Here is a 17,172-nt window from a genome sequence, read left to right as displayed (position 1 = left end):
ATATATATATATATATATATATATATATATATATAAAAGATAGATATATATAAGTTTTAAATGATATGATGACATTAGACTGTTATATGTTAAGTAAGATTAAATACAAGTGTTATGCATTAAGTAAATTTCAAATAATAACTCGAAAATTTTGACTTTGAAAATATGTAGTTTTATTGGTATGTTTTTCATTTAATATCAAATTGGGTTCGGTTGAATTTTTTTTTTTTTTTTGAATTAATTAGACAGTGTTTCGGATAGCAAATCAATTGCAATCTCAACTTATGCTTGGGTTAGGTAGTTAAAACAACAGTTATCAGCTTAACCTGTGGCAGAATCTATAGTATGTATGAACTACTAATTAAACCAGTCAACAGAGTTTAACACACAATCCTAAATAAAATAAACCCTAATTCTGAAAACCTAGTTAATCCACAACATTAGTTATAACACAGCAGCTAATCACCTTAACAATGGCAAAGAAGTCAAAGTTTGTGCAAGATTTCAACCTCCATAAATTCAATATGCAGCTTTTTGAGGAATACTATCATAGACACTGAAGATTTCATTCTGCAGCTGGAAAAAGATGCCTTGTTATGTAGATATGGCACTGCTTACCCTTTTGAGGTCTGAAAACTGCAAATCTAATGGGCACAAGGAAGACATCATTCTATATAATCACCTGAGAAGCATTTAAGATAAACACAATTCCAATCCTTGAATCTCCCAAAAATGAGACTTTTGATTATTCCATACACTTGTTATGCACGGTTACTAGTTTTGATAGCTTTCAACATGGTGCAACGAAGCAGAGGAACTTGAAAGAGTAGTACTTATAAGATCAGATTCTCTCTTTCAAATTGATTGCCTTGTGTTCTAGGAAAATTGAACATGCCCAACACAACGAGTGACTGCTGCTTTTCTCATTTATATCACCTGTTCAACTCATTTCACGAAAGTGATTAGTGTCCTCAAACCTACATGATAATCGCCTCTTGCCTCATTGAATCTAATAGAAGAAATAATTCCTACTTGAGATGTTTAATCCTTCCAAGGATCATTCTCTGGCCTCACCTCTGAAGGCTCAACCACCTCCCCTTCTGTTGTCTCTGAAGAGCCAGCTTCGGAGCTTGTTGCCTCTGAGTTGGCTCCTTCTGCCACTTCATCTGATTCTGATCTTCCCCATCTTCCGCCAAGAGCAATGGCCATCATCTCATATATTTTGTTTCCCAATTCAGCAGGGCTGTCAGGCTGATGAATCATATCTCTGTGTTAGGAACAAGAAAAAGAAGCAGCAACTTTCTGACACAAAGAGAAGCGATCAGCATGACTTACAGTATAACCACTAGAGATCAGAGCTGTATCATACAATAAATCGACAGCTCTCTTTGCTTCTGTGCTGCTCGGGTCATTCTTGCATGCAGCCTGCAATAAAACAACAGTTCAAGAAACCTGTGTATATACGAATCAAGTCTCTACAAGATATCTATTATTAAGGCAGTCCACAAGAAAAATCTATAAATCATGCATGTAGAGTATATTAATATAAATTATCTATAATAATTTTTCCACAGAATAAAGGTTGTCCTTCACAACAAACAATGACATTATTTAGTAGCAGATCATGTGTCTTACATTCAAGTCTTTAATGATGGGGTGCTCTGGATTGATCTCTAAAATTCTTCTCCCTCTCATGAACTCCAAGCTTGATGTATCACCAAGGGTCTGTGCCTTCATGAGTCTACAAAAGACAAGCATTGCCTCCATTGGACAAGGGTACTTTGATGCAACTGATGGGAAAGGTGGCCACTAAATCAACATAAGGTGTCGAATATATCAACTAAGAAAACAACACTACCTTTCCATGTTTGCCGACCAACCAAACTTCCCAGAAACAAGTACACATGGTGAAGAGCTAAGCCTCTTGGATATTTGGACTTTTGCTACCTTATCACCAAGCTGCTGTTTCATCCAATCACATAGAAGATTGTACTCTTGCTTTTCTTCCCTTTCCTTTACCTCATCTTCATCACCTATACCAAGAAATTTCCATCAACAACTCGCAGATGAAGTCACTAATCCGAATGCCAGTAATACAAGAAAAGAACAAATACTTCACCAAAAAAAACTGACCTAATTCTAGGTCTTCTTTGCTGATATCAATAAACTTCTTTTCTTTGTATGTCTGTAGATTCTGTATAGCAACTTCATCAATAGGTTCTACAAGATACAGTACCTGCATGTAACACATAATTACTTAGCATTTTATTGACTAAAACAATTTGAAGCCAAACACTTACTTCAATATCCTTTTGGACAAGCTTCTCCACAAATGGAGCAGTTTTGGCACTTTTGAGGCTGTCTGTTGCCAAGTAATATATAGCCTTCTGATTCTCACCCATATTTTCCACATATTCATCCAAACTTATCATATCTTCCTCACTCTTGGAAGAGTAAAAGCGCAGCAAAGGTGTCAGTCGCCTGTGATTTCCAGAGTCCTCTATACAACCCAATTTCAGAAGCTTGCCAAAATTCTCCCAGAACTTCTTATAATCCTGCAACAAATTGATATGATTAATCAAATGCTACACAAGATTATACTACAAAAGTAGAGACTGTCCGCTCAGACTGCAAACCTCTTTGTTTTCACTCTCAGATAACTCTTGAATCATGTCAAATGTCTTCCTAACAAGTCTTTTTCGCATAATTCTTACCTGTAATGAACAAGAATAGTTTGTAAATAGATAATTCCAGATTGCAAGAAAAATGTTGTTTGTTTGTACTTCAGTAGCTACTATCACCAATGTGCTTAAACACAATCAAACTTACAATTCGACTTTCTTGAAGAATCTCGCGTGAAACATTAAGAGGAAGGTCATCTGAATCAACCACTCCCTTAACAAAACTCAGGTACCGTGGGAACTGCAATTTCGGTGTCACAATCAGCACATCGAGACACGTATGAACCGCACAACTTGTTCAATATACAACATAACTACAAACATGTTAACATGAGTAAGAATTTAATCAAAACTTACCAGCTCACCATCAAAATCATCTGAAATAAATACCCGCTTAACATACAAGCGTATATTCTTGGTCTTGGGATTTATTAGATCCTCGTTATTTAGAGGTGCCATCCCAGGAACGTAGAGAACACTTCTGAATTCCACCTCACCCTGTTCAATTTAAAAACTATGTCAAATTTGACCATGCCATGTTGATCTTTCTTTCATCTTTTAAAGCTCTGATGATAGCAAGTACCTCGGTAGTGAAGTGGGTATGAGCAAGAGGATCCAGGAATTCGTTGAATGTCTTCTTGTAAAACTCATTATATTCATCTTTCTCGACCTCCTTTGGATTTCGCATCTGAGAATCGACATGGATGAAACTAGTTTAGAAAAATACTAATTAATACATTAGGTGTAAAAAGTCTAGGACACTTAAGCCACAGGTTGCAGCTTCATAAAGCAAGAATGCTTGTGTTACCCATATAGGTTTTGTCTCGTTTGCCAATTCCCAGTCCCAATACTTTTCGGTTACAGTTTTCTTCTTTTTTTTCTTCTCCTCCTGCCAATAAACAGAGGATTACATTAGATATTAAGTACAAAACCAACTAAATGAGCCATCAGACTCCCTACCTCTGGTTTTGTTTCTTCTCCTTCCTTTGGTTCCTCTTCTTCCTCAACCTATCCAACACAATTAGACAACAAACAGATGAGTATAAACACAAAGGAGCTTCATCAATAAATCTGCAAAATTTTCTTCACATACTGAAGCTAAAAAGGCCTCGAATATACAGAACATAACATAGCAATGACTCTGGTGTAAATGTGTGCATGATCAACTAACAGAAAGAAGTTGGCAAATAACTACATCCTCACCTCCACTGTCCTTGATTTCTCCTGCCATGTATATATGGGGAAGGAGACAAACTGAGAGTAATTCTTCACCAATCCCTGGATACGAGTTGGATCCGCAAATTCAAACTTATCATCCTCCTGTAAAACAAGCAAAAGGCTTAGGACCACTGAACACACCAAGATGACAGGTTGGAAGAGATAAGGGTTGGCATATACTCTTAAAAAAAGGGTAATCTGAGTTCCACGTTTTATTAACTTCTCAGGGTCAGTCTCTTCTCTTATCACATAAGAACTACTATCTGCTTCTGCTTCCCATACATACTGTTTATCAGATTTTGGATTTTTTGTTGACACCACAACCTGCTCATCAGTCAGCAATAATTGTTTAGAACATAAAGCGCAAACATATTTGGAACAATTAAATAAACACAAAGTTTAAACATAAAAGAAAAAAGTACTCGCTCAGCCACAAGGAAAGCCGAGTAGAATCCAACACCAAACTGGCCAATCAAACCATTATCTGTTCCCACATCTTTGTTCTCCTACATATCATTCATTAACAGAAGCCCAACAAAAGCACAAGATTCAGCATTACGTACATGCAACTTATGAATGTGTGATAGTTGACAAATGATTAAGCGGGTGTATACCTTGAGAGCCTTTAAGAACTTTGACGTACCACTCTGAGCAATAGTCCCAAGGCAATCAATCAGCTCTTCTTTGGTCATTCCAATACCAGTATCTCTGCAAGTTCAAACAACTAAAATTACATACTGCTCTATCTGAATATAAGGCGAAAAAGGGTAAAAGAAAAGGCGAAGTACGTTATAGTAATAGTTCCATTGTCTGGATCAGCCTTGATCCGTATCTCCAGGTCACCAGCATCACCAAGTAGCGAGGAATCCGTCACACTCAAAAATCTCAACTTGTCCAGAGCATCACTTGCATTGCTGCAGACACAATATACTAATTAAAATCATACCATGGAAATGTGTTATAAAGAACCTCATGACTCCAAATTCCACAAAGGAAAGGAGAAAGGCATATAAGGCAATCGTATCCCCACAATAAGCCAAACTTCAGATGTATAAATATATCTGGTGGTGCTGGGCAGCAGTTAGAGCACAAATATAAAGTTTCATCATGGTCACCCAAGAGGAAATAAATTCAGCTTCGTTTTTCTATAAAATGACAGGAATTATGGCTGAAAAGACCTCATGATTACAAGTTGCACACCAAAAAAGGAATTGTACCCTCAAAAGAAAACTAATTCAGTTACTTCTCTAAAGAGATACAGACAGTGGATAAGTAGAATCAGCGATTTAAAATGGCGCTCGGACGCTCGCCTAGACGCTCAGGCGAGGCGAGGTGAGGCCCGAGCGCCTCGCTAAACTTCCAGGCGACGCGCTTCAAAGAGGCGTCGCCTGGGCACTCGCCCGAGCCCAGGCGCTGGGCGCTTCAGGCGAGCACCTGGGTTAAACTAGGCGACCGAACCAGGATTTTAGGTCTGGTTCGGTCTCTAGTGGTTAGTTGGTTCAATTGAACCAACTAAAACTGATATCAGTGGCAACCCAACCCTAACCCTCATTGCCGTTGCAGCTGCCGCTCCCGATCCCGCTACTCACCGCTGTCAATGCTCGCAAACGCTGCCACTGTCGCCGCTCGCGCCTCCCGCTGCTCGCCGCTCCTGCTCCTGCTCCTGCTGCCGCTGCCGCTGCTCGCCGTTGTCGCTGCCTCCTTACACCCCCGCTGCCGCTGCTGTTGCCTCCTTACATTCCCGCTCCCGCTGCCGCTACCTCCTTACACTCCTGCTCCCGCTGTCGCTACCTCCTTACACTCCCGCTCCCACTCCCGCTGCCTCCTTACACTCCCGCTGCCTCCTTACACTCCTGCTCCCGCTGCCTTTGCCTCCTTACACTCCAAATCTAGTATAATATCATATTTTTATTTAAAATTTTAAATCGCCTAATGCCTCGGGTGTTTTTGGACCTTGGCGCCTAGCGCTTTTTAAATCACTGAGTAGAATGTTTTTCAAAATATGTGAATACTCTACCATTGATGTTACAGTAGTCAGTATCAAATGCCATTATTCAGTCATGGTTCACAGCAGTGATTTAAAAAGTGCTAGGTGCCAAAAGGCGCCAAGGTCCAAAAACGTCCGAAGCACTAAGCGCTCGCTCAGGCGCTCGCCCGAGCAAAATGAAACACTAAAATATAAAAATATATAATATAATTAATAAATATAATTATTTAAATTTTAAAATAAAAATATACTATTAAATTAATCTAATAAATACAAATACTATTACTAATATACAGTTAACAATATACACTAATACTGTTAACAGTATACTGTATACTGTATACTGTTAATAGTATATTGTATACTGTTAACTGTATACTATATACTATTAACAGTATACTATCGAAAGACGAGAAGAGTGTAAGGGAAGAGTTAGAAGACCGAGGGTGTTGACTGAGAAGAGTGGGAGCAGCAGTTGTGAGCGACAACAATGGCAGTGGCAGTGGCAGCGACAGCAGCGAGCAACGAGCAGCGACAACGAGAGCAGCAAGCGGCGACAGTGGCACCGACAGCAGCGAGCAGCGAGAACTGGAGCTGAAGCGGCGAGCGAAGACAGTGGCAACAGTAGCAGCGAGCAACGAGCAGCAGCAGCGGGAGCGGCAACAGCAGCGGCGAGCAGTGACAGTAGCAGCGGCGGTAGTAGCATGAATGGCGAGCAGGGTTAGGGTTGGGGAAGTCACACTGATATCGATGCTTTAGTTGGTTCGATTGAACCAACTAAAGCACTAGAGACCGAACCAGACCTAAAATGCTAGTTCGGTCGCCTAGTTTAACCCAGGCGCTCGCCCGAAGTGCCCGGCGCCTGGGCTCAGGCGAGCGCCCAGGCAGCGCCTCTTTGAAGCGCACCGCTTGGAAATGAAGCAAGGCGCTCGGGCCTCGCCTCGCCCAAGCGCCTAGGCGAGCGCCCGAGCATCTATTGAAATCACTGGTTCACAGATAAAATTTAAAAAAAATTAAGAGTGAAAAGTAATCATCTTCTGTATGCAGCCAAAGGATGTACTATCTGACACAAGTCACACTTGAACCCCCTCTTAAACCACTATGAAAAGGCAATTTGTTTTAGTTCTAAATTTGGTCTGGTATCAACCCACCAAAAAAGGTATACAAGCATATCAACACCGAAAATTAATGCAAGATCTCATATGACCATCAAAGAAGGAATTGAGCCTCGGATGATTCCCATATTACACATGACTAGTGCCAATCATATCCATCACTCTTGAGGAATAACTTTTAAAAAAAATTACAAGATGATCAACACTAGTGCTTTTGGTCTTGTAATGTTATATACTTCCATAGGTATCCCATTATGTATTTGCACCAAATGGTAGAATTAAAATTAGTGATAAAAACCAAATGCATGAATAACAAGGAAGATTTAAGCAAAATTAAGTATAAATGCATCACATCTACATGTTGGACAGACGAAACCACAAAAGGAGAACTGGCAGAAATCAGTAGACTAACCTTACGAGCTCCCTAAGAAACACTTCCTTGTGGCTATACAGACTATGAACAATCAAGTCCAATAGGCGGCTGACCTGCAGTTAATCAGGGTGTATGAATAAGTTAAACATTAATGAGCACATAGAACTAGAAAGTACACCTCTGTGGATAACAACTGATTTTGGCAACCAAGCAAATCTTTTAGTATGCCTTTATATCGGATATCAACATCAAATGGCAACAGCACATAGCAAAAGACAATGGTGATAACAAATTAAAAAGTTATAATGAGGAAATAATCTTTAAATGATATGTTCATATCAAATTCTTGAATTTATATCAAGCATGAGATTTTACAGCTGGATTGAATGTCAATAACGCCACTATATTAAATGCTCGTACACCCAACCAGCCAAACATGTATAATAACAGACCATGCATAGGTTCAGCAGGTCACCCTAAAAATTTTAATAAATCGGGACTCAGAAAATGCACATCTCTTCACATAACTTAGAATGCAAAGCAAGGTAGAAACCAAGCTTTCTGAATCAAAGACGACATAGAAAAGCCAAGTACTAGATATAAAAGCAAGTCGCATTCAAGCAGGGATGTCTACCCACTTAATCAAACAGTAGTACTAAAACGCTTCCTGTAGTAAAGCCCCAAAACGAAAAAAAGAACTGTTCATCGAAAAAGAGAAAAGGTAAAAACTGGAAAAAAGACATTCTAGCTAACACAAGATGTGCACAAAAACCGTCATCAGAGAACCCATCAGAAGAACTATACTCTGGTAGAAGAAACCTTTCTTGTGTCAAGCATACCAGATAAGATTCAAGCTTTCCTGCTCTACAGGCCGAAAAATCCCAACTTGCATGACTAAAGATAAAGATGAAAAGTGGATCAGAAGGAAAGGACGATCAAAAGAAACGAAGACCCACCTCAGCCTGGTACTCGAACTTCTCCCCCGAAGCCTCGTCGGCTTCCTTCTCGGCGACGACCGCCTCGCACCGGGGGCCCATCCTGCGCTCCCTCCTCTGGACCTTGCATCTAAGGCCCGCCGCAGGAAAACTGCTCCTGGAAAGGAGAGGTCGGGGCAGAAACGAGGGCCGGAACCCCAGCGCTCGGGCGGAACTGGATCTCAGAGGCGTCGAAGGCGGATGAAGGAAGGCAGTAGAGGAAGTGCCCAAGCTCTGGGTTAGAACGGGCGCCATGGATCCGCCGGAGAACAACGATAAAAATGAGATCTTTTTCTCCTTTCGTGCTGCTTTGGGCTGAGGATAGTTGTGAGAGGCTTTTGGATAGGACGGGGGGGGGGAGAGTGAGGGTTTTGGGTGAGGAAACATGGAAACTTATAGAGGCTTCTAGAACAAGCATTAGGGTAGCACCAAAAAATGATTTCTTAAATATATCACTTTATTTAATGTAACAGATGATGGATGATCTAAAATAATTATATAAACATTTTTAACATTAGATATTAAAAATAAAATATATTAGTCTTAGCTATATAAGTAGAAATATTATTTTTATAAAAATATTTTTTTCTCATTTTTAAGGATAATTTTAATTATTTTTTATGAGGGAGATGATGGGTGATTCAATATATTCACATACACATATCATTATTGGAGATATATATCTCTCCAAAAATATAGATGATATTTCTTAAGTAGTAGATGTGCATGAACTCAATTAAGTAGTCCAATATGTAGACTTATAACTACAATGTTATTTTATCTAGCTATAATTAATTAAAACCTTATCTCAAATACTAAAATAATGTGGTAGACAAAGCTGATGTAACTAAAAAAATTGAATTTGAGGAAGAAAAAAAGCCATGAATGTTAAATTTTGGGATCAAACTTATCTTTGGACAACTGGTCATCCTAGAATAGGGAGTTTGATTTCCTTACTGTGGTAATGTATGATGTTAGATTACAGTTCTTTCTTTGCATAAAATCTCTCATCATGTGGCATAGATGCTGCCACAACACTACTCACCACTTTCATATGAACCACACAAGCAGAAGATTTTTGCAGTGTAATAATTTGGATATTGATGACAAAAAATACCTTAAGAAATTTGCTATGAGATTTTACTTTTGCCTTTTATTTTCTGCTAACATTTTAGAGCTTCTGAGAGAAGAAATCAGTAGATGTTTTGCATGTAATACAAGCATCAGCAGGGCCCAGAATTCACTAGTGAAATGTAGAATAGAATAAAAGGATTGGGTGTGTTTGGAGAGCAGGTTGAACTCAGTTTGTGGAGGAAACAACCAAAATAGTACACAGAAAGACTGCTCTGTTGATGAATACCTTGTAATTTAATCTACAGAAGAATTATCTTGATTCAGCAATGGCAATAACTGATTTATGTGTGTACTATTGAAGTGATCATCACATTTTGCATGCTTTCTGGATTATCATGGAACTAAGTGAAGTCAAGTATGTTAGCAAATCATAGAAGAGAGTAGAAAAAAAGTGACTGGGAGGAGCTTCTGGTCATGGATTACATCAAAGTTTGATCCACCAAATATTGCAGGAGCAAATTGAATTGTAACCTCTCCATTAGATGGTGCATCATTTCTGGAAGCATTATCAGACCAATTGATGTTTATTCAGATAAAGATGGATGATCTCCTTTTACAGCTAGAGTTGGAAACAAACTTGTGAGTACAAGACTACAAGCAATTTGACATAAAAACACAGAACATAAAGGATGCAAAACACTGCTTTGAAAACCATCGCTTATATTTTAATTCCACTGGACTGCACAAGAAATTTGCCTTTATGAGAGACAAGTGGCAAAAACAACTGAAGAATTACCTCCTCTCAACTAAACACAGAGATATGGTTCCAACACCAGAACACTCCATACAATTAAAACAATCACTATATCCTTACTCAAGCAACCCAATGCTAGCACTGACCTTTGCACTCCTCGGACTGAGAGGCAGGGCCTTTGAAACAATCAATATTGCACAAGCTGACCGATTTTATCATCCCTCCAAGTCTGCAACCATTTCAATAACTGGTCAGAAGAAGGAATATTCTGTAACCAAAACTATTGAAATTCACAGATTTAGTTGTCATAAACATGTATAATACAGTAACAAACTATGTATATGAATTTTAAAAAAAGTTGGCATGTCTTTGAGTTTTATCAGACCGTTCAAAGCTCTTTCGTGGTTTCTCTTGCTGGTCCATACTATTTCTCGCTCTGTCTGAGATATCAAAGCTCTTTCTTGATTTTTCTTTCTTGTCTGTGCTTAATCTTGGCTTCTCTCTCCTGTCCGTACTATTCCCACCCTTCTCCTTATGATCAGTACTTGATCTTAGGTTTTCCATCTTATCCATGCTTCTTTGGTGGTCCAAATGATCAGAGCTCATACTAGGAGGATCTTGTGGAACTGAGCTTTCAGTAGATGCAGTTCTAGGTGGGGGTGCCTTCTCTATGGCTGATATAAACTTCTTAAGATGCCTTATGTACTCTGGAAACAATTCCAAATTACAGTGATTGCCTGCCTTGACCCATAGAGGCTCATACTTCACTTTGGACAGCTCCCACAGCTGCTTTCCATGGGACCAATCCACAACATCATCAACCATTCCCTGCAAACACCAATGAGGGTTTTAATACTGTATGCAAACTAGGAGGACGATCATAGGAGAAAAATCATAGGGAATTCAAGTATGCCTGCACAAGAACATGTGAAGGTGGGGTGTATAACATAGTAGGGTTCTCAATTTCGAAGTTTACTGCCCGATACAGACAGTATGTACTGGTCCGAGAGGATACCGATATGCAAACCGGCCTCTACTAGGTGGTACCAGTGTTTTGACCCTGTATCGGATGATACAGGGTCTGTACCGGGCAATAATGGTCGAAATCCGACCGTTACCGAGGCATACCAATTGGTACGCCTAGGATTTTGACCGTTATCAAGGTGTACTGATCGGTACGCCCCAAATTTGGACCGTTACTGAGATGTATCGATTGGTATGCCTCGGTAATATTTGGACTATTACCTCCAAGTATTTTTGAAGGTTTTTCAGCTCTTTTTCGATGTACCGTCGGTATGCCTTGATATGTAGTATACCGAGCAAGGCTCGGTAAACCGGTACAAATCGAAATTGAGAACCTTGTAACATAGTGCCATTTTTTTTAATTGGGATGCAAAATCCCACAATAAAAGATAATGTGGCTTAACCAGGTCAACAAACATGACTGTATCCAGAATTCCAGATTTAGGGATTTTCAAATAGAGGGCTATCTACATAATCATGCCTACTATTAGGAGCTTATACAAATTTTGTCATTGTAGAGATAAGGCATTTCAATAAACAAAGAGTTGCTTAGTGAGCATGAAATTGTTAAGAAAAAGTTTCATAAAGTTTTATAATTTACTTGCCAAAGAATCTGTAATCTCAAAACCAGGTATGCTATACCAAGTTCAATGATTCCTTGTTCATCTGTCCTATGACTACAATATAATACAAGTGTTTAACATGGATGCGACTTTAAATGTCAACTTTTGTGGCCTGATGGTAAGTGAACTGCTTGTTATGCCTGCTGGTTATCAAAATGCAAATCAAATAACTCAGCTTTGACAAACTAGAATTTAGTACCATTTATCAAAATGATCGAATGAATTTAAACATGACATAACCAAGAAAAAGAAGATCAATGCCAAGTTGATTGAGGATGATACCATATCCTTGTTCAATTTTATAACAAAATTCTTGTCTTGATATTCATTCTAGCCTGCATAACTTCCTTTTGGCACAATGAACATTTGATATACGAGAGCATTACTAAATGCTGATTACTTTAGTTCAGAAAAAAAAAGATCAATACAACAGTCTTCTATATGAAGAATTTTAGAGCCTGCCATGAAAAATCATAAACACTATAGCAATATACTTACATGTATTACCAACACTGGACATTGGACCAAAGGAATTTTGTCAATATTCTGCAGAGAGTCAACAAGTTCTGTTAGATACAACTGTGAGGAAAAATTAGACTGAAACTTTTGATGAGAAGAAAAGTAGGAACCTTATATATGTCAAACCAGTATGTATGTTTTACAGGATACATGACACGGAGACCAGACAAAATGGGACTGTGGAGAACAGCTGCTCTCAGATTAGGTAAACGAGCAGCTAGTTCCAAAGTAGGCCCACTACCAACTGATTGTCCATAAAGGATAATGTCTTCTGCATGGGTGCCATAAGCTACTTCAAGACACTTATAAGCAGCTTCTATATCTGCATAAGTATTTTGCTCGCTCGGCTGCAAGCAGAGAAACAGTGAGACTATTTAAACAGTGAGCCAAGAAAATCATGTATAATTGTCCTACCTTTCCAGAAGACTGGCCATATCCAGAATAATCATACCTGAAGAAAAATGACTTGGATATTCAATGACATATTCATATATCAGAAACACCAAACTAACCACAGGGAAACCCAGAAGGGCAAACATATCAGATTAAGAGTAAATACTCAAGATCAATTCAGGAGGCAAAAAAACACCCAACTCTGGTTGCATGGAATCTCAGTATCTCAATATATTACAATTTTTTAAAAGAAAAAAGGGAAGATATCCTAGAAAGCATTTGCTATACTGTTTTTTTTGCCAATAACCATTCAAGTAAAGCATTTATGTTACTACTTTCCTTTATTGTAGCATATTTTAATATATGCACTACCAGTTAAAACACAGGATACCTACTCAACTAGATAAGTCATTCTGTACTGTAACATAAATACAGGCCTATTACATGCGCACTAATGTCACAACCTAACTATTCATCTGCTTTGCGTTCCAACAATTAATGGAACAAGCAATATGTTACAAAAACTATTAACATTATCAGCATATACTCTAAAACTCAACTAATTCATAACCTTAGATAACATGATGGACCAACTGAAAAGAAAGAACCGGTAGCACTTATGATACCCGGATTCAAAAGGCAACTAACCTGGCAAGTCCCAATTCCCTAAAATTTAGGTAAAAATTGGCATGTCAATCAATAACAACAAGAATCATTTGTCCTAGTTCAAGATATTTAAAACCTGTGTGGTTTTTCACTATATAACATGCATGCTTTTTTCTTTATGTATAATCTTATCATCTTTAAGACACATTGGGGACTTGCTTGGTCCCCAAATCAGTGCCATTTGGTTATTTGAAAGACCATTCAATAGGTGCTTTGGCTGTCTCTTCATTGGTGGGGGAACAACATGCATTTATTAGGCTTGAAAAGGATGTTGGAAAATCCTGCTGTGCTGTGGATGAATCCAAAAAATCATTATTGCCATTAATCTTTCAGATCTATGTAACCTCATGAATCATTCGATAAGACAATAAAACTATTGTAACACTATATCACTATATACAGCCTCTTAAAGGACACCCCCACTGAAACATGAGAACAAACACGAAAAATAATTGCTTTAGTCTGTTTAACAAGCTAAAGCCATCTGTTCAACCCAATAAGTCAATAATTGCTTTAGTCTGTACTACAGAAAAAACAACAATCAGATCTAATTGCATAATTCTAGTTAAAATGCACACGAAAGATGTTCTCTTCAAAGAGCCATCCGAGTGAAAATTCAACCATCATAAGAGTGAATGCATTGACAAAGCGTCGTGGCAACTACCAAGGCACAAAAATTTAGATCAAATTCTTTATGTCAATCAAAAAGGTTCTTGAGATACAATTTCAGATCAAATTCATCTTCCAACGAAAAGTTCTGGGAAAAGCAAAGAAAGGAAGAGTTTGCCTAACTTTGTATGTTCAACTCCACTACTACATGAACAAAGAGCACCTTTTATGGAAGGTAATCGAGGAATAAGGGAGAAACGAAGCCCTCACCCCATCAGGTTGACGCAAAGGTGCTTGCTGAGTTGCCAGAAGAGCTCATACATCTGCCCGAGGTCCGCAGCGTTGCCGTGGGAGTAGAGCAAGGTGAGGCTCGCCGCGGGGTTCTTCACGTACATGGCGACGATCTCCGTCCCCCGCCTCGTTGGCAGCCGCCAGGCCTCCACATTCTCCCGTGGCGGCACGTCCGTCATCTCCAGCCGCCCCTCCGTCGCCGCCGTCACCCCGTACGACGGCGGGCTCGGCGGAAAGAATGCGAACTTCGCCGCCATCGTCGACGTCACCCCGCCCATCTCCCACCCCAGAACACCGGCCAAGGCCGTACCTCTACGCTCCTCGCCTCTCTAACGCCTCTCGAATCGTCGGATTCGCCGCGAGAGGGGCCAAGAGGATCGATTTTGATCGCACTCCGGGAAGGGGGTGGGGATCGGAGGATTGGATTCGAGGGAAAGAAAGGGCTCGGTGTGGTATCCTGATTCGAGCGAGCTCGATTGGAGGAAGCGAACGGATGTGAACGGCGAAGGGGGACGAAGAAATAGAAACATTTATTGCTATTTTTGAAATGGATAAAAATATAGGGGGAAAGAGAGAGCGATGGATTTTTTTAAAAAAGAAAATAATAATTATAATTATAAGAAAAGGGAGGGGAGGGAAATGGCAATAAGCACGTGACTTTATCTGTGGCTCACGTGCTTTCCGGATACTGCGGATTCTTCTATATATATGGCTCCATGAACACTTGCTATTATTTCTCTCAAAAGACATATTTGGAATGAGATCTCTTGATGTGTGATCATAAGATGATAAGAATATATTGCTCCTTCATCGAACCCTAATCCCTTATTAGATTTGGTGAATTGCTGGTCTGCTTTTAGATTCATCTGGTGCATTTCCCTGAATCATTCATGTACCTTTAACAGGCAGCAAATCACTCAAGTAACTTGGATGATGATCCATCATTCCAGCAGGTCGAAGTTTTCCAAATCTGCTTTTATTTGGTCAAAAAAATTAGATCAAGAACTTTAAATCATATGGGCGTTTCACTGGAGAAATGAAGAGATTGATATGGTTACAATTCAAGAAAAGGAAATAAAAGCATACTGATACTGAAGAGTGAACAGTCACATCTCTTTCAGAGTATCTGCAGTAGACAATCATTCAGCCACATGAACACAATGCTTTGATAGATACTGCTTGCAGGATTTTATGCAGAATCAAAGGCAAAATGTAATTCTTTGGGACAAACAATCATATAAACAAATCTATATCTCAGTATGTAAATATTTTATACATGGCATGGAGGATTGTTGAAATGTACACCTGTGGGAGCACCAGGCAGAGACAAGGGAACTCCAACTTGGAAAGCAAAGGTGAACAGTTGAGGTGTTGTTTTCTGAAAAATCATCTCTTGTATTCTTATCCTTTCTTGAGACAAATCCACATGTCATCTGTGTCTGTGTGAATCACCAGGAAGAAATTTCTCATGGAACAGCCAGAAGAAACACTGTCTTGAGTTAGTCATGGCCTGCTACAGGGATGAACAGACATCTCCATAACCCCTGTTCTGAGAGTTCTGACATCATAATGGATTTGTTTTAATATTCTTCATCCATCAAATAAAAAAAGGTCAATAAGTCTGTAATCTTAGCTGTCCTTGAGCAAGTGTCACCAGCTGTGGCCATTGGGAATTCTATGAATTATTTTTGGGGAAGAACATTAGAATAGAAGTCAACTTCAACCGAATCCAATGAGTTTGGATTTGATGAGGATGGAAACATGATAAGACCCTAAAGTCTTATCGTCACTCTGATACTAAATGATAAGACCCTGAAGGTCTTATCGTCGCTTTGATACCAAATGATAAGACCCTAAAGTCTTATCGTAAAAAAGAAGACGAGATGATCACTTCGAGGGGATCGGCCTCCTTGATTGCTTCGAGGAGATAGATATTAAATAAATCTCTACTTAAGTCTAACTGAACCAAACCAACTCAATAAACAATTGAACTAAATAGACTCAACAAAACACTCAAGAATCTTATCAAGGGTCAATCTAAACCTGCTCAAGTGATGACCCTTCAGTCATATTTTTGTACATTTTCAGATTAGATTAGGATGAGAAGATGTATTTTTGTACATTTTCAGATTAGATTAGGATGAGAAGATGTCATATGGCCTTAACCCCTGCAAGAGACTAGATTAAGTAGTGGCATATCACATGCTTCCTTGACTCATATGGACGGAAAGGTTGGCTTTAACTGATGCACCATGAGCCACCATTTGTTTTTTTACTATGATCAGTTTGGAGTTTGAATGGCTCTTACCATCATCAATTTCCCCTTCATGATCTATCCCTTTCTTTGCCTCACAGCAGTCCTTTTAAGTAGCCAAGTGACCAATTGGTTAGCATGAAAATAATTGACAGGATCACATAGATCTCATTATGAACATATTGGCATGAAACACAAGCTACAAAAGAACACTTGTCTGCTAAGTTAGGAATAACTAAGCGGAGATATTTTTCAGAAATAGTTGTCACTCTTTTGTGATTGAAAAACAGCCAAAGGTTAACAAGAAAGAGGAGAAAAACAATCCACACTTGAAGATCCCACTAAAACAGGATCTGAAGAGAATCAATATATGCAACCTTATCACTGAAGACAAAAAAGAGGATCGATGTAAGACATACACCATAACCTCAGATGCAAAAACCATTCAGTATCTTAAAGGATAAGGAAACTAGCAAGAAGGTGACTAATGCAACACTCGGGGCCTCTCTATGTCCTATACTACAGGTAGAACACCAACAATATGTTGCATGCACCCATCTACTAGTCTGGCCAAATGTAACAGAGACAAAATTCCTTAAATAAGTCTGTACCCATCCA

At 39.1% G+C, this 17,172-nt stretch overlaps 2 protein-coding genes across 3 annotated transcripts; both read right to left on the bottom strand.

Annotated features, from left to right (window-relative positions):
• Positions 1 to 699: 699 nt before the first annotated feature.
• Positions 700 to 8,710, bottom strand: LOC135608381 (heat shock protein 90-5, chloroplastic-like). Of its 2 annotated transcripts, XM_065101200.1 has the most exons (20): positions 8,331 to 8,710; positions 7,414 to 7,487; positions 4,688 to 4,813; positions 4,514 to 4,607; positions 4,322 to 4,405; positions 4,080 to 4,223; positions 3,885 to 4,001; positions 3,642 to 3,689; positions 3,490 to 3,570; positions 3,265 to 3,369; positions 3,039 to 3,179; positions 2,830 to 2,922; positions 2,637 to 2,714; positions 2,301 to 2,555; positions 2,134 to 2,236; positions 1,859 to 2,033; positions 1,636 to 1,741; positions 1,336 to 1,425; positions 1,033 to 1,251; positions 700 to 936 (listed from the first exon to the last, which is right to left on the bottom strand). In XM_065101200.1, exons 1-19 carry the CDS (start codon positions 8,601 to 8,603, stop codon positions 1,042 to 1,044), a joined length of 2,397 nt encoding a protein of 798 aa, XP_064957272.1. In that variant the 5' UTR covers positions 8,604 to 8,710; the 3' UTR covers positions 700 to 936; positions 1,033 to 1,041. The 2 variants fall into 2 exon arrangements, with proteins under 2 accessions (XP_064957272.1, XP_064957271.1); XM_065101199.1 differs by having other exon boundaries at positions 700 to 1,251.
• A 1,412-nt stretch (positions 8,711 to 10,122) lies between these two features.
• On the bottom strand, positions 10,123 to 14,804 carry LOC135608380 (uncharacterized). The gene is made up of 6 exons (XM_065101197.1): positions 14,280 to 14,804; positions 12,756 to 12,792; positions 12,452 to 12,688; positions 12,321 to 12,368; positions 10,562 to 11,004; positions 10,123 to 10,405 (listed from the first exon to the last, which is right to left on the bottom strand). Exons 1-6 carry the CDS (start codon positions 14,576 to 14,578, stop codon positions 10,312 to 10,314), a joined length of 1,158 nt encoding a protein of 385 aa, XP_064957269.1. The 5' UTR covers positions 14,579 to 14,804; the 3' UTR covers positions 10,123 to 10,311.
• Positions 14,805 to 17,172: the final 2,368 nt, after the last annotated feature.

This window comes from Musa acuminata, chromosome BXJ2-3 (genome assembly GCF_036884655.1).
Source record: "Musa acuminata AAA Group cultivar baxijiao chromosome BXJ2-3, Cavendish_Baxijiao_AAA, whole genome shotgun sequence".
NCBI classification, from domain to species: Eukaryota; Viridiplantae; Streptophyta; class Magnoliopsida; order Zingiberales; family Musaceae; genus Musa; species Musa acuminata.
The sequence above is the reverse complement of the archived record's forward strand: the minus strand, read 5'-3'. Positions and strand labels throughout refer to the sequence as shown.

Coding starts and splice junctions, on each gene's coding strand:
- LOC135608381 (XM_065101199.1), bottom strand. CDS start 8,603: ATGGCGCCCGTTCTAACCCAGAGCTTGGGCACTTCCTCTACTGCCTTC. Junction 4,608..4,687: donor AATGGAACTATTACTATAAC/GTACTTCGCCTT, acceptor TTGAACTTGCAG/AGATACTGGTATTGGAATGA. Junction 1,426..1,635: donor CCATCATTAAAGACTTGAAT/GTAAGACACATG, acceptor GTTTTATTGCAG/GCTGCATGCAAGAATGACCC.
- LOC135608380 (XM_065101197.1), bottom strand. CDS start 14,578: ATGGGCGGGGTGACGTCGACGATGGCGGCGAAGTTCGCATTCTTTCCG. Junction 12,793..14,279: donor CTTTGCGTCAACCTGATGGG/GTGAGGGCTTCG, acceptor ATTTTTCTTCAG/GTATGATTATTCTGGATATG. Junction 12,369..12,451: donor ACTGGTTTGACATATATAAG/GTTCCTACTTTT, acceptor GACTCTCTGCAG/AATATTGACAAAATTCCTTT.